Source organism: Hypanus sabinus, chromosome 18, assembly GCF_030144855.1.
Source record: "Hypanus sabinus isolate sHypSab1 chromosome 18, sHypSab1.hap1, whole genome shotgun sequence".
NCBI classification, from domain to species: Eukaryota; Metazoa; Chordata; class Chondrichthyes; order Myliobatiformes; family Dasyatidae; genus Hypanus; species Hypanus sabinus.
Window position 1 is genome coordinate 23,031,783 of NC_082723.1, and position 25,315 is coordinate 23,057,097.

Below are 25,315 nucleotides of genomic sequence, written 5' to 3' on the forward strand. Positions count from 1 at the left end.
GGGACTGCGATGCTTCAGGTTGACCCTCTGGCTGGGTCTCGACCTGAAACGGTGACTGTCCATTTCACTCTGTCACTGCTACCTGGCCAACCGAGTTCCTCTAATACTCTGAGTGTTACTCAGAGTACGCAGATTCCAGCATCTGCGGCTTCTTGTATCACCAATACATTCTCATGTCAGGACACTTTCTGCATGGAGGGGCACCATGTGAATGCTGGGATATATGATAAGCAGAAATGTTCTTAGAACATAGAAAGCACAGTTTAGGCCCCGTGCTGATCTTTAAGCCTGCTCCAGGATAAATCAAACCCTTCCCTCCCACATAGTCCATGTGCCTAATTAGGTGTCTTTTAAATATCCCTAATGTATCTGCCTCTACCACAGCCCTAGAAGTACATTCCACTACTTAGTGTAAAAAACCTATTGCTGACATCACCTCTATGCTTTCCTCCAATCACCTTAAAATTATGCTCTTTTATCCCCCGAGGGCATTTTAAAAGGGCTCTGGCTGTCCACTTTACCTATGTCTCTTAACATCTTATACATCTTCATCAAGTCACTTCATCTCCTCCTTTGCTCCAAAGAGAAAAGTCCAAGCTCACTCAATCTTTCCTCATAAGACGTGCTCTCTAACCCAGGCAGCATCCTGGTAAATCTCCCCTGCAGCCTCTCTAAAGCTTCCACATCCTTCCTATAATGAGGCGACCAGAACTGACCACAGTGCCTCAAGTGCGGTCTAACCACACCACATTGGTATAAGATTTTTAAAGATGAGTGAGAATTATTAATTTAATGTAGGCAGAGAAAGCACATGATTGCCAAGGGTAATTTTAATGGTTGAGCATAACACATCTGATTACAAAGGCTACAGACACTGGTCAGTTTGGGTGCCCTCAGAACAGAGGTTCCCAACCCTTTTTTATGTCATGAACCAATACCATTAAGCAAGGGTTCCATGGACTACTAAACGCATTGCTTCACTCTCCTTTTGACTACACTGGCGAGGCCTTGAGGGGAATCTTGACAGCTGGGCATCTCAAGATCTCCATACCTTCCGCCCAGGCTTGTGCCCTGGAGATTTCCATTGCCCTTCAAGACAGATGGATACCATCACATATGCACTTATGCATAACCAAAGTGCCGATACCCATTTCTGAACCTGCTTCAAGACTTGGGAAGCCAACACCTGCGTTTGGCAGCTCTCGCAACACTCCACTTCTAATATTTTCAACCATTCTATTTTACAGAAACTTCCTTAATCTCATTCTCCCTCACCCCAGCTATCTCCAGCACTCCTGCAAAGCTTGTGGATCCCGGAGTTTCCTCAATTCCAGCCAGTTATGTGCCCACAATTTTCATCACTCTACTATCCAAAACTATCACTAACCAAAACTCACTCCCTTTTGATGAAGAGTCTCCTCATATTAAGTCTCTTTGACCAAACCTTTAGGCAGTTCTCATATCTCTGCCTTTGAATTGATGTCAAACTCAATTTACAGGCTATTCCATTTTACAGAGGACCACAAGTCAGAAAATACACAAAAGAAAATCACCCTGGTAACTGCACAAAAATCACCCTGGCGACCATACCTCCACAGTGTTCTAATGATAACATCAAATGCACATAGGGCTGAAAGAACAATTAATAAAGGCAGAGGGAGCAAAGAAACTTGCTCTGGTTCACAGGAATGACCATACATACATTGTATTTAATATTATGCAAGCTTGATCATGGTTAGGAGATTCTGTAAGTCATGTGTCATTACCCAGGAATGGCCTCTAAATAAGTCTAACATGAAGCCAAAGACAAAGTCACAAGGACTGCCCACATTAGTCCCAGATATCTGAGTGGAAACAGGTACTGGCAGAGGAAGATGTCGAGGTCAACCGTGACCCAAAATAATGGCACAGTGGAAACCAAAATATTCCCTGCCCAACAAAGAGCGATTGCTTACCTTAGCAAGTTTTATAAAATGGCTCAATATTTCAGCTCTTATTTTCAACGTCTGAGCGGTAAGGATCTCTCGGACAATCCAGAAACTGACCTGCAAGAAACCCAAAGTTTAGTCACCTTTCATGAACATAAAGTCATGGATCACTTTATTACCCTGAATCTGAGAGGGAATGAAGTGAAAGTAAACTCAACAACATTGAGTTAAAAGAGTAAACACGAGGAAATCTGCAGATGCTGGAGATTCAAAACAACACACACAAAATGCTGGTGGAACACAGCAGGCCAGGCAGCATCTATAGGAAAAGCACTGTCGACATTTCGGGCCGAGACCCTTCGTCAAGACTGCTTCGTCAGGATGCTGCCTGGCCTGCTGTGTTCCACCAGCATTTTGTGAACATTGAATTAAGCTTGCTCTAATGTCTTCAGCCAATTTTTCACCCTATTTGTATAGTATTCCAACATTCTAGAATTTCAGGAATACTCATAGTCCTTGACAGCCAGTTCTTGACCATTTTTGTAGATGGTGTCTGCTCTGATCTCTTGCATTGCACAAGGTTCTGCTACCATACAGGGCCACCACATCTTACGTCATTACAACATTCAACATTCAGGAAATCCCCAAAAGGCAAGTGCTGAAACACACATGTCAGTAGCTGCAAATTTTGTCCCACTGAAACATGCAAAATTCTACATTGGGAGTGACAAGAACTGATTGAACTTGCTGGGCCAGGAGTCTAGAACCTGCATTCGCATCTAATGAATGGAGAGTCAACTAAGGAAAGGTGAAATGTCTGGAATTTCCAAGGTGTGTGGGTGCCCTTCCAGGGTCTAAATCCAAGACTAGGAATTGCAGAGTTTGGAAGCATTGGAGATTATGCTGTTAAATACCAGCAGAACGTACTCAGGAGATCACATGGACAACTGTTCTCTCAGGGTGAATTATATACTGAAATAGTTTCAGAATTGTACTATGCTGTCCTATGTTCTAAAAACCATTTTGCTTGCCATATATCCCAGCATTCACATGCTGGAAGTGTCCGGACATGGGAATATATCGGCGATACAAAAGGCTGCAGGTGCTGTAATCCTGCAGCAACACTCAAAGCACTGAAGAAACTCTAGTCAGGCAGCAGCTACGGAGTGAATTGGGTCTTTGTGAATAAGTAGTTAAGTCCTCAGTTGCATCACCATTATTAACATTTAAATGACTTATTCAGGACATATGGGATCGTGCAGTTGAAAACCCAGACAACTCCACACTAACATCATACACTGCTCATGAAGGATCTACAGACACAGATGTTGGTGGTGCTGTGGACAGTGCAAAAGGCGGTCACGGATTACCTTGGGATGCAGAGGTGGGCAAAGAGTTCAATCTGGAAAAATGTGAAGTGAAACACTTTGAAAAGTTGAACTTGAAGGGCAGAATATAAAGTTCATAGCAGGATTCTCAGCAGTGTGGAGGAACAGAGGCAACTTGGGGTAACATTCATAGATCCCTCAACGTAACCGCAAAATTCGATAGTGTGGTAAATAAGTTGTATGGTGTGCTGGCCTTCATTGTCAGGAGACGGAGTTCAAGAACCACAAGGTAATATTTTTCCTAGAGCGGAAATGGCAAATACAAGAAGGCATAATTTTAAGGAGATTGGAGGAAAGTACAGAGGGATGTCAGACATTGGTGATTTTTTACACGGAGAGTGTTGAGTGCATGGAACACACTTCCAGGGCTGGTGATAGAGGCAGATACATTAGGGTCATTTAAGAGCCTCTCAGATAGGCACATGAATGAAAGAAAAATGGAGAGTTATGTGGGAGGATAGGGCTACCTGAATTTCGGATTAGGTTAAAAGGTCACTATAACATTCTGGGCCGAAGGACCTGTACTGTACAGTTCTATGCTCTCTGTCATTGGGGGTATTGAGAGAGAATATAGGAATATATTTTTGTAAGATCAGGGAATTATGGTAAGCTGAGGTGAGGACTGGGTCAAATTGACAGAGGTGGCTTCAGGGGGGACGTGACCTACTCTTGCACTTAACTATCCTGTGTTCTCACCTGGTTGAACCTCCTGGTAAACGCAACGATGTTTGGTGCCAGGATGTGTTTGTCTTTCTTGTTCCACCCGCAACTGGTTAGTTCCTGGAAGATCAAATAATGAAAACAATTACTCAACATCCTGTTGGCATTTCAGAAGAACGAGTGTGGAGCTTGAGCAGATCATGGGGGCGGGGTGGTGGGACAGAATTTCTGCTGGAAAATAGCTTTGCACTTAGAGATCTTAAGTGTTGTGAATTAAGGCAAGTAGTCGATGACAAAGTAAATGCAACTAGTGCAAGGAAACTGAAGACATTTTCTATTGACTGTAGTTATCTCATGTTTATCATCAAGTAGTGTTCTGACTCACATAACCCGAGCCTGCTCTGGTCTGTTTGCCTTTCCCTCTCATCTCCTTGAAACCACATCTAAGACAAGCTAATGGAGATTGCAGATTGGCTTTCTTTGTGCCATTTATGCTGTGTATTTAAGTAATATTTGAATAATATTATAACATATTGTTTGCTTAAGCATTCCTGTCTGTTTGAATAATTCAATATGGGTTAAATCTATAAACATGTGAATCACATATTACCACATGATACGCATGCGCCTCGCTTAAAATAAGCTTTAAATTACACTCACATTTCAGTGTCCCATGTCTTCCTTTGAATTAGTTTAATGCTTTGAAGTTATGAAACATAACAATTCAGAGTTTATTTGCACTCTATTAGAGACAGATTAGACCATAAAACATAGGAATAGAACTACACCATTCGGCCCATTGAGCCTGCTTCACCATTCCACCGTGGCTGACTTACTGTCCTTCATTTTCTTGCCTTTGATGCCATTACTAGTCAAGGACCTATCAACCTCTGATTTCATTAGCGGATGCTGGTGTGAGGCTGATGGTGATCAGGTGCCTATTATTAATTCGCTCCACACCCATAGTTCCACTCCACTTGTCCCCATTTGCTACAAATATAAGGATGAAGGATTTAAAAAGGATCTGGTGCTTTGCCGGTGTAAATGACGAATAAATTCTTCTCAGGCTTCAAGCCAGGTACAGGTATTGATTATAATCAACGATTCGATGAGAGATTCTGCCATCTTCTTTAGGGATGGTGCCTGGGCACATCTAGCCTGGTGGCTTGAAGCCCAATAAGAGTTTATTCATCAAGGAATAACTTTATTTGCCATATACATTTACATATATTAGGAATTTGCTGTGGTGTGTTGGTCAGGCCGCGGCATGCAACAAAAAACAACATTTGGTAATTATAAAGAATTATATAAAAAATAAAGTTTGAAGTTAAAGTACGGATAAGGAACAAAATGTACATAAATACATAAATACCAGCATGTATTTACAATGGAAACGGTGCAATAAACAGTGGTTTAAAATGTTTATAGTGCAGTGACAGGGGTAATAAATAGAGAGGGATGGTGGGGGACTAACTAGAATGGCTGATCATATTAACTACCTAGCGGAAGAAACATTTTGAAGTTCAGAGTTCGAAGTTATTATCAAAGTACATATATGTCACTACATACAACCCAGAGATTCTTTGTCTGCGGGCATACTTAGCAAATCTATAGAACAGTAACTGTAAACAGGATCAATGAACAACAAACTGTGCAAATGCAAATATAAATAAACAGCAACAAATAACGAGAGTGTGAAGTTACAAGATAAAGAGTCCTTAAAGTGAGACTATCGGGAACACCTGAACTAGAATGAGTGAAGTTGTCCCCTTTTGTTCCAGAGCAATGACTGTGCGTGACTTTGTTTAACATGGGACAGTCACCACACGGTCCTTGATAGACTGAGGTCTATCAAGATAGACTGGGGAACCTTCACTGCTGCAGCCTTTCTCCACCTTCACTGCCGTTATGACGTTCCATCATCTTCTGCCAGCTGACATCTTGGTTGGATCATTCCTGACCTGGAACCTTCCCCTTGAACTCACTGACTGCCGCGGGAGACGCTACCAGGGGCTGAACTCTAGACGGCATCCCTCTCGGGTGCTCAGAAGCCCCTCCACCACCACGAGGTGACAATCCTCGGAGTGACAAGAAATCACAAAAATCCGAAGTTGTTTGGAGTTTTCTGTGACCATATCAGTCCCTCCCTGCTTCTCTGGTTTGCTCACACATCTCAAAGAAGTTCATTTTAGAAACACTGTGACCACTTTGCATTGAAATGTATTTTTCTTTTCAGTGATAAGTAACTTGTATGTGAAATTAGTCAGGGGGGTGGGGGGTGGGGAGAATAAAAAGGGCTTCGTTTAGAATAAGTGCAGGTGGGTGCTTAATAGACTCAGGACGTTAACGAGTCTGGTTCCAAGCTGTACGACTCTCTGACTAAAAGTCCCAGAGAAACTTGCCAGCTTTCATCTCGTCACAGAAAAAGCCTTTCTTTGTTTTTAAATGATTTAGGAGAAGATTAAAAGTAAATCAAAGGCTGGTTTTCAGAGAAAATGTAAGAAACTGGGAGGTGAGAGGTGGAAGAGAGAAAGAGCTGAAGAAGGAATATTGGATAGGAGAGGACAGTGGACCATGGGAGAAAAGGAAGCAGGAGGGGCAGCTGGATACTGCTTTAGTTTTTTGTCAGTAATAGGACTGATTTTCTTTGTGTGTGGGTTTCCTGGGTTTTAATTCACAGACATAGGGTATTGGTTCATTTAAAAGTTTTGGAGCAGAGATTTGCTCTCTATTGAAGGGTGCGCGATGGACTTGTGCAAGAGGGGATGCACACTGAACTCCAACTGTGAAATTTAGTTCCTTCAACAGAACCTCATTTTAGTCTTATCTGCTACCTAAGTGCGCACACCCGGAAACAAAATTCCACCTCATTTTACTGGAGATTTTCCACAGCCGCAAATTCCCAAAGAAGCACTGTACTTTGCAAGTCCAGACCAAGCAGACAGAGTTTTAGTCTATGTCCTGTAGTTCACTTTCATTTAAAATTTATGACTTTTTTTTTTACTTTTCTTGTTATTGAAATTGTTATATTTTGTAACTCCAAAACATAAAACCAATTGAAAGGAAACTTGGATCTGGGAATGCAAGTCTTACTTTTGTTTTTACTTTAGGGTGGGTGATAGACACAAGAGATTCTGCAGATGTGGAAGTCCGGAGTGTGACTTGATGCCATGAACACGTATGCCATTCACATACTTTTACATATAAGCCATAATGAATTAATTAAAAGGAGAAGAATGCTTAATCAAACAATATATTTACAATATTACTCAAATATTAATAAACTACAAAATACACAACAGGTATAACTCAGCACCTTTCACGATCTCCGGTCACTCCTCTACACTTGACTCCCGGTGCAGTACTTCACCCACCCCACCAGCAGTAGTACCTACAGGAGATCTATCGATCAAAGATCCCCACCATCTTCCTGCAGCTATCATCGGACAGCAGGTACAGAAGCCTGAAGAGCCATACCACCCAGTTCAAGAACAGTTACTTCCTTTTGTTCTTTTCTTGAACCAACTGGCAAAACACTAATTATCATTGAAGTTTAGCAACACTCCAACCACTTCATGTTGTTCCAATTGTTTTTACTTGCATAAGTTAAGTTTTTTCTTCTGAAAGCTACTTATATGACACTCTGTGCCTGTGATGCTGCACACTTGTGCATATGATTATAACATCAGAGTTAAAGTACATTTGTTACCAGAGTATGTATGCAGGATACATCTCAAGGATTCATCTTCCCATAGACAGCCACAAAACAAGAAACACCATGAAACCCAGATTCAAAGAAAACATCGAACACCCAATGCGGAAAAAGAAAGAAATCACGTAAAGGGTAAAAAACGAGTGGACAACACACCGAATGTTAAACGTCAACCTGCAGAGTCTTCAAAACCGTCCAGGAATGTTCAGGTTAGTTCCGTTCAGTTCAATTTAGCACTGTTTCATCTGTTGACCGCAGGCCACAGAGCCAGTCTGCCCCAATCAAAATCACATGAAATGGCAATTAAAAAAAGCAGTAACCAAATACCAGAAACACATTGATGCACCATCAATAACTCTCCGAGCTGTGAGGCGAGATATAGGCTTTTATTGGCTGGAAGAAAGAACAAGCAGCAATTGACCACCACACTACATCCTGGAGACTGAGGCCGGGGCTCAGGCCCCAATCGCCTTTATACCGGGGTCTGTGGGAGGAGCCACAGGAGCAGTCAGCAGGGGGGGGGGGGCGCGTGTCCAGACAGGTATATGTAGTTCACCACACACATCATAACATGAACTGCAGAATCCGCTAAAAACAGGTCTCGTCCACAAACTGTGCCAATCAAACTTTACCCAAGACCCAAAACTCCTGCAGCGGCGAGGGAGACGGGTCAAACGCAGGCAGGCGGCGTTGAACACCCACTCGCCTTCCACTCTCGCCTGCGTTGGTTTCAATCTTGCTCGAGGCTGCAGTTGACGAGATGGGCAAGAAACGGAGCCGATTGTGGGCTTGGGCTCTGCCGTTAGGCCACACCCTCCATTCTCAACCACGCTGAAACCCCTCGGAGACTGCATAGGCACCAGAATCAGCCCAAGAACACACCATCGATACGTCAGTTTCCGGCTCCAAGCGCACACAGGTTAGTAACAGAAGGGTATTTAAGGGGAGAAGTAGTTTCGCCAACTGTCTGCAGGACATCGCCGTTAGTCACTGGCGCCATCTTACCACTCAACTTTGACTTCTAAGGTGAAGTCATTGATATAAAATAGGAAATTAAGCTGCTTAGGTTGTCAAGCCAGCTCATCATTAACATTTTGTTTCAATTAAAGTGATGTTAGTCAAGAGTTAAATATTACACAAACATGGCACTCTAACAAAGCAGCGTCCCTACAGTGCGTGTCAGCCTGTCAGCACACTTGCATTGTGAAGCCACATCAAGGGGAGTTTCCGGGCTGAATCATCACCAACCCTAAGATGGCACATTATGCTATTCACATCATGAACACAGGAGATTGTGCAGATGCTGGAAATCCAGAGGGACAGCACAGACTGCTGGATGAACGGAGGTCAGGCAGCATCTAAAACACAGACCAGTCCAGCACAGGAACAGGCTCTTCAGCCCACAACGTTACGCTAGGCCAATTAAGTTAATAATCAAATGGCCAACTAAGCTATTCTTTTCTGCCTGCGCAATGTCCATACCCTTCCATTTCCCTCAGTTCATGTCCCTACCTCTACAGGCGATGTGTGTGTCTCTTTAAAGTCCCTGATGTACCACCCCAGGCCAAGCATTCCAGGCATCCAGGTACCCACCGCTCTCTGGGTAAAAAACTTGCCCCTCACATCTCCTTTGAAACTATGGAAAGGAAGGTTCAGCCCAAAACGTCAACTATTTATTCTTTTCCATGGATGCTGCCGGAGCTGCTGAATTCTTCCATTACTTAGTATTTGCATCTTGATTCTTTTAAATGTACAGAGGGAGCCACCGCAGGGCAGCGATTAGCACAATGCTATTGCAGCTCGTGGCAGAGGTCAGAGTTCAGTCCCAGCGACCCTTGTAAGGAGCAAGCTGTCCCACAATTAGGTTCGGGTTATATTGTTGGGAGTTGCTGGGCAGAGAGGCTCTTAGGGCCAGAAGGGGCCTGTTCCACGCTGTTAAACTCATTTAAATTTTGCTTATGCACCTATTCCAATTTTTTCTGACATTGTGAAAGATCCAACCCAAGCAAACTTAAGGCACGGTATCACAAGCAGTTCTGAATTCAACTCCAGACCAGATATAGGCAGAGCGACACGAGTTGTTTGCAGGTTGGAAGTGAACAGCAACACAGGAAGGAAAGTATGTGTCCTGATGAAGGGCCTCAGCCCCAAGATGTCAGCTCTCCTTAGAGCTGCCTGACCTGCTGAGTTCCTCCAGCAGCTTGTGTGTGGGAGGGAATCGGGTTCAGGAACAGTTATCTTACTCTACAACCATTAGGCTCCGGAACCAGCGTGGATAACTTTAAACACCTTCACTCTGAGTTGACTCCACAATCTATCGACTCACTTTCAAGGGCTCTACAACTCCTGTTCTCGGTATTATTTAAGTACTTTTTTAATTATTTGTACAATCTTCTTTTCCTCCTCCTCCTTTAGGTTTTATGGTGGTTGGCAAACAAGTTTAAGGTGCATTACTGCCATCTTCTGAACGGGAGTGTGGGTCAGGATAATTAAATCCTATATGCTTATGTTTGTATCAAATTCTTTAACAAAGACCTATATTCTTAAGGAACTGCACTATATAATTAAAGTAATAATCCTGTGACCCTTTCTGCACAATACTGTTAATGTTAGATTGTATTTTATTCCGTGATAACTTGAAAATCAACCACCCCCTCTCTCGAGTGTATCTTGGATATCTCACCAGTACATGCACAGCCACTGCTTGTTGATTAATCACACCACCTATTATTGTGTTCCTTCATTAAAGGCAATGTACAATTTAATCCTGTCTGCCCAAACCTCAGTCTTGATACTATTGCCTCCTCCCTCCTGCTCTTTCCTGCATTTCTCCACCATCCCACTTCTTTCCGGATATTGTAAAGATGTCTTCCTGTCCTCTCTTCAGCCCATTGTTTTCTCCACATCTTTTAATTTTACATTTAATAATGTTTTTCATTTCTCCTTCACTGCAATTTATTTGAAAGCCCACTTCTGCTTGCCTAGTTGCCTCCTTTGCTAATTTATCCAGTTACTCATTCCCTCTATTACCAACATTGGCTGGAATACATACACAGAGTCCCAACGTTCCAAGTCTAAATAAGGTTTGTATGATCTCACACATCTTCCAAGAGGACCACAAATTTGGTGTTGGGCTTGGAGGATTGTGCCCCTTGGTGACCCAGAGAGCTATGTTGGCTGGAGTCAGGGCTTTGAACTTTGGCTCTTGGTCGGGTCACCCATGCCAAACAGGTCAAAGGGTAGAGGCCAGACTAAGTGTGGTCCACCGGTCCTCCAGGTTCGGGGGTTCAGCTCAGGCTAGCAACCCTGACTGGTCAAACAAAATTGTTATGGAGACAGCAATGAAGGATCCTTCTGCATCTCAGTGCGACAGTCTCCCTGGGTCTTCACCCAGGACTTGCATGACGGGCAGTGGTGAAAACTGACAGGAAGCTACTGACATGATGAAGGAAGCCCTGACCACTGCTAGAGATGGAGGGTCTTCATTGCTGCCCTAAACACCAGAGGTACAATGGGCAGTAAGCAGGTATCTCACATAAAGTGTATTATTTCCACAACTTTTAGTTTTCATAAATTCTACTGTATTTCTTTATTTTCTGTAAGTGCCTGCATGAAAATGAATCTCAGGGTAGCATATAGTGACATTATACATACTTAGATAATACATTTTCTTTGACCATATCCATCCCAGTGCACAGCCAATGAGCCTTCTCTATCTTGTTCTCAATAGCGACAGGCAGCTCTGACATTTATAAACTGTGACTTTGATAATGATTTTGAGGACGAGGAAGTCAGCAGGCACGGGAAGAGTGGCCTCACCGTCTCTGCTCAGAGTGCCTGCCTGCCTCTGCTCGGTTCAACCCAGCCCCAGTGTTGCAGCTTGGGAGGAATCAGAAACAAGTTGTCGTCTTGGTCTTATATGGCATGAAATGTGATTTGTGGCAAGCACGAAATTGCTATAAATTCCAAAATGAATAGTGCAGAAGAAAGGAAATAGTGAGGTAGTGTTCATGGACCATCAAGAAATCAGATGACGTAAGGGAGGAAGCAGTTCCTGAGTCATTGGGTATAGGTCATCAGGCTTCTGCACCTCCTTCTCGATGGTTGTAATGAGAAGGTACGTTGCTAATGGTGAGGGTCCTTCATTATGGACATTCCCTTATTTCCCACAGGGGTTCTTGGAAAAGCCCCATTTCCACCCAGTAGATGACTGCAGCAGACGGCAAGTCCATTCCCGTTCATCGCATTAGTCTCGTTCATACAGTATGTACAGGGTGTCCATAAATTGGGGAAGGCCTGCAATCAGGAAACACTTTGCAGAAGGGGGTGGGCGGTGGACTAGGGGTGGAGCAAGAATCTGCGAGGGGATAACGGAGGAAGTAAAGGCTGAAAAAGCCACGGTAGCGTAGTGGTTGGAGTGACACTAACACAGCTCGGGGTGTCGGAGTTCAATTCTGACCACGTCTATATGAAGTTTGTATGTCCTTCCTGTGAGCACAGGTTCCTTCCCACATTCTGAAGATGCAGTGGTGAGTAGGTTAACTGTCCTGTGGTTAGGCTAATGTTAGGTAGGTGGGTTGCTGGGCCGGGAGGGCCTGCCCGGTACTGTATCTCTAAATAAAGTAAGTGAGAAAGAGGAATCTAATTCAAGAGGAGAGTGGAAGGAGGGGTGCCTAAGGGAGGTGATGAGAAGGGGACAGAGGGTAAGTAGAATGGGGAATGGAAAAAGAGATGATGTAGTCATAAACTTCTCAGACTTTGGACATTTAGTTGGCCTTTGTTTCAGGGAAAGATCAAGACAGCTGTCAGAAACGGGAATTAGAATGCAAGAGCTGTGCCGCTGCATAATGTGAACCTCATCTCTCAAAGAAAATTGGCTGACATTGCTGTCCTAGTAATCCCAATTCTTCTGTTGATACGCGGCCAGAATAACACACCTGGGGGGAGCACCAACCAGAAGTATAGCAGACCCTCAACCAAGCAGCCGCGTTAACGGGGCAATATCTCCAGGTTTAATAGACTCCAACTCCAGACTTAATAGTGGCTCACACAGAATACAGTCACAGTCGAGTGAGAATGCATTAAAAATGATTAATATTGATTTTTAAGCAGTGCAGACATCTGAACCATTATACAACCTTATAAACATAGAAATCATAGAATGATGGAGCACTACAGAACAGAAGCCAGCCCTTTGGCCCATTTAGTCTGTAATGAACTATTATTCTGGCTCGTACTACTGATCTGTACCTGGACAATAGCACTCCATACCCCTCCCACTAATGTACCTATCTAAATTTCCCTTAAATGTTGAAATCAAACCACTTCCACTGGCACTGGCCACACTCTCACCACCCTCTGAGTGAAGAAATTTCCTTTAAGCATTTTACCTTTTACCCTTAACCCATGACCTCTGGTTCTAGTCTCGTTCAACTTCAGTGGAAAAATGATAATGTATTTACCCTATACATCTATACATCTCAATTTTGTACACCTCTAATAAGACCGCCCCTTATTCTCCTAACATGCCAAAATATGCCAAAATCTCCAAAATACTACTCCAAAATCATTGAAAAAGATACTACTGTAGGATAACTCTCAATAATCTCAACCAAGTATTTCAAAGGAAGTATTATGCAAAACTTCAGACTACTTTTAATCCACTTTGAAGGTACGCCCCTCTACCCACCTACACCATCACCTGGTCTCACCTATCACCTGACAATGTGTGCTAATCTTGTTTCATAACCTCTTGCGTAGCAGCTTACAGAAAGCCTTCTGAAGGTCAAATACACTTCTTCCCCTGGTCACCCCTCCCATCGGTGTTCTATCATTTACAACATGGATTGAGGAAACAGGAAAGAGGGTAGGATTAAACCAATAATTCTTTAGTTGGGAAGCTATGTCTCAAAATTCAGAATAAATTTATTATCAAAGTACACACTGTACCGTGCAAAAGCCTATATGGTATTTGCACAGTACTGTATACAGAACCATATACTTCCCTGAGATTCACATTTTGCAGGCATTCACACACGAATAGAAGTAGGGATGACGTTTCCCTTGGCTGAGGTGTCTAGAACAAGGAACTGTCATAAAGTGAAGAGTTGGCCGTTCAGTACAGAAAGGAAGCTTCTTCACACTGAAGGCTGGCAACCTTTTGAATTTTTTTTACTACGCTCAGCTGTTCCTCATTTAGAAACAAAAATCAATCAATTTTTGGGTGATTAACAAAAGCAGGAGATATGGCATTTCTGGTGTAAGTTATCACTGAGATACGAGATGACCATGGTGTTACTGAACGTGAAAAGGACACAAGAGGTCATCTCCTACATTTCATTCCATCAAATGTATTAAAATGTGATGCACCATCAATAACTCACACTGAGACGTAAGGCGAGATATCGGCTTTTATTGACTGAAGAAGGAACCAGCAGTGAGTGACCATCATATTACATCCTGGAGAATGAGGCAGAGGATCAGACCTCGATCGCCTTTATACAGGGGCCTGTGGGAGGAGCCACAGGAGCAGTCAGAAGGGGGCGTGTCCAGACAGGCACATAGTTCACCACATTCACCCCCCCCCCCTTTGTTTGAAAGAGTCCCCATGTGGCGAAGTTTCTTACAGGTCAAGTCTATCAGGTGGTCGAACCTGTCGCTGTGATCTACGTAGCACCGGCTGTGACTGCACCGATGCTGGCAACATTGGTGATTGCACGGGAGACGGAGGTTGTGCTGGTTCCAGCTCATGCATGTGCGAGGCAGCTGGTATATAAGTGTCATGAGGAGTCCATGTAGGGCCTGGTGAGTACGGTGTCACCTCGGGTACAGGGTTCATAGTTACCGGAGAGTGTTCAGGGTAGTGGTCTGCTGCACCTGCGGGCGCCAGGTCGCGGATGGAGACCGTGTCCTCCCGCCCATCAGGTAAGACCACGTAAGCATACTGGGGGTTCGCATGCAGAAGGTGAACCCTCTCGACCAGCGGGGAGTACTTATTGCTCCTCACATGTTTCCGGAGCAGCACTGGCCCCGGGGACGTCAGCCAAACTGGTAGAGCGGTCCCAGTGACAGACTTCCTGGGAAAAGAGAAGAGGAGTTCGTGGGGGGGGGGGGGGGGTGGGGCCACCATCCGACCACCTGGGCCCTCCAAGGGCTTGTGCTTGGCTCAATGATCCCCTCCCTGAGCAACCACTGCACCGGTTTACAGTCGGGGTCAGGTTGGCGAACAGCGGCGGGGGAGGGACCTCGAGAGCGGAGAGACTGCAAGTGGTGTCGGTAGCGCAGCTGTCGTGTTGGATGGGATGTGTGTGTCGCTGCATGTGTGTGGTCAGTAGTGATGAAGTCCCACAGAACTGAGGATTCCAGACAGTGAGTGGTGGGAGGGGCCCGTCGTATACCATAGTCACACTTTCGAGATGGCTCTGGAAGTCCAGCCCCAATAGCACAGGTGCGCACAGATTAGGCATGACCAGTAGCGCAAAGTTCCGATACTCTGTGCCTTGCACCACCAATGTCGCTACACAACCCCCCCCCCCCCCCCGGATGTCTGTGGAATGTGACCCAGAAACCAAATGGATCTTCTGACTTACTGGCCGTGTTGCGAGTCCGCAGCGTTGCACTGTGCCCGGGTGAATGAAGCTCTTAGTGCTGCCCGTGTCAAACAGGCATCTAGTCCTGTGCCCCTCCACCCGGATGTCCATCATGGACCTTGCGAGCTGGTGTGGGGCACTTTGGTCAAGGGTCACAGTGGCCAGAGTTAAATCGCCGTCGGGGTACCCGGTAAGCATCGGAGGGTCGGGGGCGGGACGTGCTGACGCCGACAAAGATGGCCGCCCACATCCGGGCATGCAAGATGGCGGCCCCCACGTTTCACCCGCAGCGCTGCACTCCGCTCGCAGTTTAGACTTACAGACCTCGGCTAAATGGCCCCGCTTTCCGCAGCTGGAGCAGGTCGTTTCTCGCGCTGGGCAGCGTTGTCGAGGGTGTATTTATGGCCACAGAAATAACAAAGCACAGGGTTCTGACGGGCTGCCGCTGTGGTTGGGTTCAGGGAGCTCGTGGAATCGCGACTGGCAGCGGCGATTTCGCTCGCGGGAGCCGGCGGTGGCGGGGTCTGAGGCGTCCACGGAACCGGCGGGGAATCGCGCGACTGGACAGCGTCAGCGTAGTGCAGCGCAGCTTCCAGAGCGTTGGCCATCTCGATCGCCGAGCGTAAGGTAAGATCGGAGTGTTCCAGCAGTCGCTGGCGCACGTACACTGACCTCAGTCCCGTCACAAAGGCGTCTCGCACTAGCAGCTCCGCATGTTGTTCTGACGTGAGCGTCTTGCAGTCACAAGCTCGGACGAGTGTCTGTAGTGCTCGGAGAAACTCGGCGCTCGATTCTCCAGGCCGCTGTCGCCGGGTAGCTATATGATGTCTTGCGTAGACGGTGTTCACCGGCCGCAGGTACTGTCTTTTGAGGGCGTCCAGTGCCCCATCGTAGGTCGGCAGGTCCCGGATAATGGAGTAAACTTTTGGGGTGACCCTTGAGAGAAGAATTCTGTACATAACGGCAGGGTCAGTCGCACGAAGCTCCGCCAAGTACGATTGGAAGCATGCAAGCCAGAGTTCAAAAGCAAGAGCTGCTTCAGGGTCTTGAGGGTCCAAATCCAACCTTTCCGGACGTAAAACGGTTTCCATGTTTTAAAACTTTCAGTCAATAAAATTGATGCACCATCAATAACTCACTCTGAGACGTAAGGCGAGATATCGGCTTTTATTGACTGAAGAAGGAACCAGCAGTGAGTGACCATCATATTACATCCTGGAGAATGAGGCAGAGGATCAGACCTCGATCGCCTTTATACAGGGGCCTGTGGGAGGAGCCACAGGAGCAGTCAGAAGGGGGGCGTGTCCAGACAGGCACATAGTTCACCACAAAATGAACACAGCTGGGTTTTTCTTACACTGAAAATCCTCAGCAGACACCAAATGGCTTTCCAGCTCATGCCAAAAAGAACACTTAGGGTATGAAAGCATTTTAGAATCACCAATGAAATCATTAAAATGAATTGCCGAAAAGCTGAGTAACCACAAACATTGTAAATTTTTGGCATTTTTAGATTTCTCCAATTGAATGAAGAGCTTTCACATAGTGCGAGAGACAGCAGTGTTATAATCCACGCTTTTGCTGATGTCAGAAGCAGGTAAACGGGGCGGAATATGAAGAGTAACACATGCAAAATACCGGGAGGAGCTCAGCAGGTCAGGCAGCATCTACGGAGAGGAATAAAGAGTCAACGTTTTGGGCCAAAACCCTTCAGTAGGTGGAAGGGATGAGGTACAAAGCTGGGAGATGATTGGTGGAAGGGGTAAAGAGCTGAAAAAGGAAGAGTCTAATAGGAGAGGACAGTAGACCATGTGAGAAAGGGGGGGAGGAGGAGGGCTACCAGAGACAGGTGAAAGCTTAACCAGAATGGGGAATGGAAAAAGAAAGGAGATAGGAGAGAGGGAGGAATAAAAGACCGGAAGTTGGAAAAAGATGGAAATAATGTTTCTCTCCTCCACCCACACTCATGCCCCAGCTTTTACTTCATCTAGCCCTCCCCCTCTCTCAGTTTCACCTATCACCTGCTGGTTTGTACTCCATCCCCCCCATCCCACCTTCTTATTTTACCTTTTCCCCCTTTCCTTTCCCATCCTGATGAAGAGCATTGGCCTGAAACACTGACTGATTGCTCCCCTCCCTAAATGCTGCTGTTCCTCCGGTATTTTGTGCGTGCTGCTCTCGATTTCCAGCGTCTGCAGAATCTTTTGTGTTTTGGGGATATGATGAGCTAAATATCATCAATCAAAATCTAGACAGGGATACCTATCACTCCGGTAAGGTGGTGGTGTGCCCAAACTCAGCGGTTTCTATGGGGCCAGCCGAAGGTGTCATCTTTTTTTAAACAGATTTTTCATGATCGCAAGACCCTGCTGGATTAAGAACTTAAAGCGCTGCAGGTCTACCCCATCAGTGGATGAATGGAAGAAGCCGGACGCTGCGACCTGCACCAGAGAGGTGTTGGAGGAATCGGTGAGCGAGGGCAGTATGCAGTCTGACAGCCAGCGGTCACTTCAGTTGCTTTTCTTGTGATCACAAGACCCTGTTGGACCTTGTTAGTCTGCAAGTCCAATTCACTGATTTATTGGCGGATGGCAGGAGCTGAGTGGCCTCAGTTGCGGTGAGGACTAGACCTCGGGCCGTGACGTTACCTGTTTACAGCCGCCCAGGAGACAGGCATTCGAGTCGATGCGCTCAGCCGGGGGCGGTGTGGTGTGGCGCCCAAGTTCAAGTCCACGCTGCCCCTTAGCGGTTGCCCTGCAGTGGACAAGCCACGTTCAGCAGCAGACTGCTGCAACATTCAAAGACTCAGGGTTTTGGACTATATATTTTGTGTGACTATATATTGCTGCTATCTTAAATGTGTTATGAGTGCTTTGTGACTGTTGGCACTGTGTTCTGCACCTAGGCCCCAGCGTAACGCTGTTTCATTTGGCTGTATTCATGAGTATTTACATTTGGTTCAATGACAATTGAACTTGAACGATCATGAAATATTCATAGTCAATATTTAAAACCCAATGGACAGCTCTTTAACTTTGCACAAAAATAATACTCAAGAATCTTCTGGAAATTAGAAATAAAAACAAAGAAAGCAGAAAACACCCATCTGGTCAGGAAGCTTAACTGGGAAGAGAGAAAGTTAATATTTTGAGTGTGAGACCCTTTGTCAGAATGAAGTTTCTTAATTAGACTCAGAGGCCAGTTTATTAGGTGCACCTGTACAACTGCATACATCTAATCAGCCAATCATGTGGCAGCAACTCAATGCATAAAACCATGCAGACATGGTCAAGAGGTTCAGTTGTTGTTCAGATTAAATATCAGAATGGGGAAGAAATCTGACCTAAATGACATTTGACCATGGAATGATTATTGGTGCCAGATGGGGTGGTTTGAGTATCTCAGACATTGCTGATCTCCTGGGATTTTCATGCACATCTGTCTCGAGGCTTTACAGAGAATGGTGCGAGAAACAAAAAACAAATCCAGTGAACGGCATTTCTGTGGGTGAGAGAGGTCAGAGTCGAATGGCCCAACTGGTTCAAGCTGAGAGGAAGGCAAGAGTAACTCAAATAACCAAGAGTTACAACAGGGCCGTGCAGGGGAGCATCTCTGAACCTGCAACATGTTGAACGTTGAAGTGGATAGGCTATGGTAGCAGAAGACCATGAGATAGAACCAGTGGTTACTTTATTAGGATCAGGAGGTACCTGTTGCTGCATGAATGACGTCACTGGAGAACAGTACTCTTAGATACAAAGCAGCTTGTTTTTCAACAAAACAAGGTACAGCTGGCATCATACAGAGGCACTTTTGGTCAAAAGGTCCTGCTGGCCCAACGGGCGAGGGGGCGCAATATTTTTTGGGCCAAAGATCGAAGGACAACGTGTGGACAATTCTTTCTTTGAAACTACATACAACCTTCACGCCTCCTGATTCGCGTCCACACCAGACATCCAAATGAATTTTAATCAGCATCATCTGGTGTGGGATTCACAACTTTTAGGCTACATCCACAGTACGCCGGATAAATCCGTAACCGAAGCCTTTTCTCTGTTTTTACCCTCCGTCCACACTAAAATGACGTTTTCGTCCCCCAAAACCGCAGCTTTTCAGAAACATTTTCCAGGGTGGGTATTTTTGAAAACGCTGCTCGGGCAGATCAGTGTGGACGGGGTAACCGGAGACTTTTGAAAACGCTGTCAGACGGCAGCGTGCTATTTCACTGTTTTCTTGAACGCAACCTAACAATTTCAGAACAGACAGCAACGAGACTGAAGCCAGAAGAGTTAAAAATGTACTCACCAAATACTTTGACCCACAACTGACTGAATAAATAAGTATACTCATTTTGCCCTGTTTTCTGTCCTTGCTCGTATGAAGGTGGTTTACCTATTCATGCAAGTACTTCTCTGACAATAGATGTGTAACAGCCTAATGCAACATTGTATGGAAATACAAGATAACTCTGATGAGTTAGTCAGTTTTTCAATGTTTGTTGTCAGCCGGGTCAATCTGTCCATGAACTCCCTGTCGGTTGCCTGTCAGTTGCCTCCATACGCTCCAGTATTTGTTTTTTTTTAAATTTTAAGTTCTCCTGCGCAAGAGCCAACAGCTGTCCGTCGTTTTAAGTTTTTCTAGTCTGTAACTACACAAATGCGCACTTTTACGGTGAGATTCGACACCAAACACGTGGCTTGTTTTCGGTAGATGTGTCCTGCACATGCGTAGTAGGAGGAGATTCGCCGAAATCGCCGTTTCAATGTAGACAGAGATATTTTTTTTAAAACGCATAATGTGGACACCTATCGGCTTTACACGAAACCGGTGTTTTCAAAATTATCCGGTCTAGTGTGGACGTAGCCTTAGGAACCCACTGTTCAGAGCTGTACTCCAAATTAAATCCACAATACATTTTCAAATGTGAAGACTGGTCACCAAAGTTAATTGCTTAATACATATGTCCTAAATCTAAAAAAAAAATTGCCTTAACAGTACCTAATAAAGTGGCTACTGTGTATATAGTTCAGCAAATTTACTGCAAGTGAATATAAATCAGGATCATGGGGGCAACCTTTTAACCCATTACACCAGTATGCCATGGTTCCCACGGCCACGATACCGTCCTGCATACAATTATGATATTTCTGAGGAAAAACGTCATACATCAGCAACGTTTATGAGCCGTAACACACTAGAGGGAAGAACAATTAGCTTGCATTTCTGAACCCACACGATTGCTTCCCAGATGCTTTTTACTGAACATGAAAATAAGCTGCACAATTTCCCATCAATTTAACCTTAATTTCTCAGCACAAAATCTAAGATTGAGCTTTCCATTTTGGAATGTTCACGTGCTCCGTGCCCTGAACTCTCTGATTCACAGAGGGTGGAAAATTCAGCTGCTATCCCAGCTTCTGACTGCTTTTATTACACTGGGGGTCAGAACGCTTTGCAAACCAATACAGGCTGAGCATATAATTCAAGTTGCCGTAATCTGAAATCTACTTTTCTTTGCTCTTTGATCAGCATGCAATTAGTCAAGACTTGATCACAAACATGCTTTTTAAAAGGCAGTTTTCAAGTGATTTTTCAGTCAGGTGAAATTTGTGTAAAATATCCACGCTCCACAGCTGATTTCATCTTACACCAACCCTGTGGGCATGTAAAATTACCTAGCTTCCAACCATGCACTCCCCACACAATTGAATGAATTCAATAGTGTTAGTAAACCAAACTGACGTCCCAGTATGCAATGTGCAGAATAGTTAAAAATTCATATTATTATTGCATTTGTAATTTTGAAGGAATTGTCAAGGACATAACTTAAAACAGACCATGGCCGCTCCAGGAAGAAGTCTGGAAATGATCCTTCATGGTAAATGATCGAATGCAAATGAGGAAAGCACTCCAAGGGCAACAATAAACAGCAATAGAAGAACACATGGAAAAATAAATTGGTTGCGGACTCAACCAATAGGGAGAGAATTCAAAAATCAAGAGTGCAAGGGGACTTGGAAATCCTAGTGCAGGATTCCATGAAGTTAACTTGCAGTTTGAGTTGGTAGTAGAGAAGGCAAACACAAGTAGCAGATGAAAGTAAGGATGTCCTGACGAAGCTTTAGTCAGCCATTAACCCTAAACAAAAATGGGGGAGATAAATTCACTTGCACCGTCACTGAACTGTTCCCACAACCAATTAACTGACTTTTAAGGGCTCCTCATCTCATGTTCCCAATATATATATATATATATATATATATATATATATATATTTATTTATATATATATATATATTATTTCTTCATTTTGTATTTGCACAGTTTGGTGTCCTCTGCACCTCAGTTGGGTGATTTTTCGTTGATTCTGTTATGGTTATTATTCTATAGATTTATTCAGTATGCCCACAAGAAAATGAATCTCAAGGTTGTATATGGTCACACGCACGCACACACACTACAGTGTATAATGTATGTATGTGTATAAAATATATCTATATATTGATACAGTGTGTGTGTGTTTACACAGTGTTTACACACCAAGAGAATGTTTTCACTAATACGAAAGTCAAGAATCCAAGGGCAGTCTCAGGATAAAGCGATATCCTTTTAGAACCGAGACAAGGTGTAATTCCTTCAGCGAGAGGATGGTGAATCTGTGAGATTTGTTGCCATAGACCAGAGATTCCCAACCTTTTTTATGCCATGGGCCCTCACCATTAAGCGAGGGGTCTAGGTTGGGAACCCCTGCCAGAGACAGTTGTGGGGATCATGTCATTGGGTGTATTTAAGGCAGAAATAGATAGGCTCTTGTTGGGTGGGGGGGGGGGGGTTACAGGAAGAAGGCAGAAGAAAGGCGTTCAGAAAAAACGGCCAATGGTTAATTCAAGGAGCGAACTCGATGGACTGAATGGCCTAATCTTGTTCCTATATCTTATGTGCATAATAGTAGCACACAAAACTGAAACTTCAACCAGTTGAGGGCATCAAGAGAGAGAATAGATAGAATTAGGATGTAGATCAGCCAGTAAAGATAGAAAAATGCTTCACTTCATCCTAGATCAGGGGTTCCCAACCTTCTTTATGCCATGGACCCCTGCCATTAACTGAGGGTCCGTGGACCCCAGGTTGGGAACCCCTGTCCTAGAACAATTAATAACAAAGATCTACTATGTCTTTCAAATTGCATCTGGGAATCCAGAACAAGGTAAAAAAAAATTCAGTCTCACATATGATATGACATCATTCGGTTTTAACGGGGTGGGAGCTGGCTTATGTAAGTTTCCAAGGGAAAGCATGTGGGGCTTTCATTCAGTAAGGCTGAGAACCACAGTTCCAGAGGCTACATCTGGTCTTGGAACACGGAGTATGAAAACAATCCCATCTGATGGGTTGCGTCCAGCATTAATGAGCGTATCCACTCGTTTACTGATTCGCACTCCACATTATCTTCAATCACCCACTGGGATACAAATCCCATCTGCTGACACCCTATTAAACATAGAGCACAGGAACAGGCCCTTCAGCCCACAATAGCTGTGCTGGACATGATGCTAATTTAAACTAATCCCATTTGCGTGCACGTGATCCAAATTTCTCTATTCCTTGTATGTTCATGTGCCTCTCAAAATGCCTCAAGTGCAACTTCCATGCTGTTTCCACTTCTGGCAGCACCCACCACGGTGTTAAAAAAAATTGTCTCATGCATCTCCTTTAAACCCTACTCGTTTAAATTTTAAAATCTCCTTTAAACTTTGGGAATGATGACAAGGAAGCTGCAGGCCTCATGCTACACTACAGCCTGTTGCAGCCCACGCTGGATTGGCAGCAGATCTTTCAAGTCGTGCTTCAAAATCTCCTTCAAACTCTCCCCACTTCACCTTAAAGAAGAGCTCCCTAGTATTTAAGATTTCTACCCCGGGGGAAGGATAGCAACTGTTCACCTATCTACAGGAAAGATATCAATAAGATTGTAAAAATGCAGAGAAAACTTACAAGGATGTTGCCAGGGCTTGAAGACCTGAGTTATAAGGAAAGGTTGAATAGATTATGACTTTATTTCCTGGAGTGTAGAAGATTGAGGGAAGATGAGATAGAGGTATACAAAATTGTGAGGGGTATAGATAGGGTAAATGCAAGCAGGCTTTTCCACTGAGGTTCAATGAAACTAGAACGAGAGATCATGGATTAAGGGTGAAAAGTAAAATGTTTAAAGGAAACATGAGGGGGAACCTCATCACTCAGAGGGTGGTGAGAGTGCAAATGAACTGCCAGAGGAAGTGGTGGATGCAGGTTCAATTTCAGCATATAAGAGTTATTTGGATAAGTTAAATGGGAAGGGGATGGAGGTAATGGTTTGGCATGGACTAGATGGGCTGAAGGGCCTGTTTCTGTACTGTAGACCTCAATGACTCAAAGGACTAACTACCCGATCAGTGCCATTAATTCACTTATTTCACAATCTAACCTAGGTTTAATATACCTACATTTTACTACAGTATGCTCCAAATTCAAAGACTCGAAGTGCATTTATCATCAAAGTATGTATGCAGTATACAACCCTGAGACTCATCTTCCCACAGCCAGCCAGGAAGCAACAAAACACTATGGAACCCGTTCAAAGAAAAACATCAAACACCCAACATGCAAAAAAAAAGAACAAATTGCGCAAATGGTAGAAGAGAACGAATAACAGAATACTAAATGTCAAACCACAGAGCCATTAAAATAGTCTGGGAATTCTCGGTTTAATTCCATTCAATTCAGCGCTGTGTTGTTCATTGACTACAGGTCAGGGGGCCAGTCCGCCTCAATCAAAATCAAACAAAATAGCAAGGAGAAAAAAGGGAACCAGAGACCACAAATACATATAACGTGAACTGAAGGGATCTCTACAAGCAGCACTGATCAAACCTTGCCCAAGACCCAAGACTCCTGCACCTTCCACCATGAGCCTCATTATACAGTACACCATACAGTCCCTGCGAAACTTTTCCTTCGGTGCAGAAATAGTTGGGTGAGTCAGTAGTGAGGAGGTCACAGGGATCCTGCAAAGGGATATAGATAGGTTAAGTGAGTGGGCAAGAGATGGACAGATGGAGTATAATGTGAGAAAAAAGGTGAGCTTGGAAGGAAGAATAACATTGCTGCCAGGAAGCTTTCTCCTTCTGTCCAAATATTGAAAAAGGAAAATTATCACAATGGTCACAGACATCAAAATGGAAAGATATTTCTTACTCAAGTGACAAATTACTTCAGGAGTTGGCAAACACTGGAATTACTAATGTCAGCTGCTCTTTCAATCACAACTCAGTTCATGCAGAGTTCTTATGGTCACCCATCAATAAGGGGAGAAAACAGACAGGACAGGAGCAATAAACTTGCATCTGCATAGTATCCTGCACAAGCTTAGGGGCACTGAGGTCACAGTACTAGCTGAAGTTCTTTTCGAAGAGATTCTAGTGGGTCAATAATACAACAGAGGGAATAAACTGCTGGACTAGGACTCCAAAGTTTGGAGAAATTATCTGAATGAGATCATGTCCCACCTCAGCAGCTGAGGAATTGTCCTTTAGTTACTTATGTAAAATATGTGCAGTAACTGTGCAAAAGTTATATAGACAAAAAAATACTAGGGTGCCTAAGATGTTTGCACAGTAGAAGACATAGAAAACCTACAGTGCAATACAGGCCCTTTGGCCCACAAAGTTGTGCTGAACATGTCCCTACCTCAGAAATTACTAGGCTTATCTATCGCCCTCTATTTTACTAAGCCCCATGTACCTACCTAAAAGGCTCTTTAAAGACCCTATCGTATCCACCTCCACCTCCGTTGCCGGCAGCCCATTCCACGCACTCACCTCTCTCTGAGTAAAAAAACTTACCCCTGACATCTCCTCTGTACCTACTCCCCAGCACCTTAAACCTGTGTCCTCTTGTGGCAACCATTTCAGCCCTGGGTAAAAGCCTCTGACTATCCACACGATCAATGCCTCTCACCATCTTGTATACCTCTATCAGGTCACCTCTCATCCTCCGT

The 25,315-nt window shown here is 44.4% G+C and overlaps 1 protein-coding gene across 4 annotated transcripts in view; it reads right to left on the reverse strand.

Moving 5' to 3' along the window:
• ralgps1 (Ral GEF with PH domain and SH3 binding motif 1) overlaps positions 1-25,315 on the reverse strand; it is a 733,240-nt gene that overhangs the window by 465,315 nt on the left and 242,610 nt on the right. For all 4 annotated transcript variants that reach the window (XM_059993861.1, XM_059993857.1, XM_059993858.1 and 1 more), the window contains 2 exons: positions 4,013-4,096; positions 1,956-2,045 (listed from right to left, as the gene is read on the reverse strand). In XM_059993861.1, coding sequence (XP_059849844.1) covers positions 1,956-2,045; positions 4,013-4,096 — 174 coding nt within the window. The remainder of the gene's footprint in view (positions 1-1,955; positions 2,046-4,012; positions 4,097-25,315) is intronic.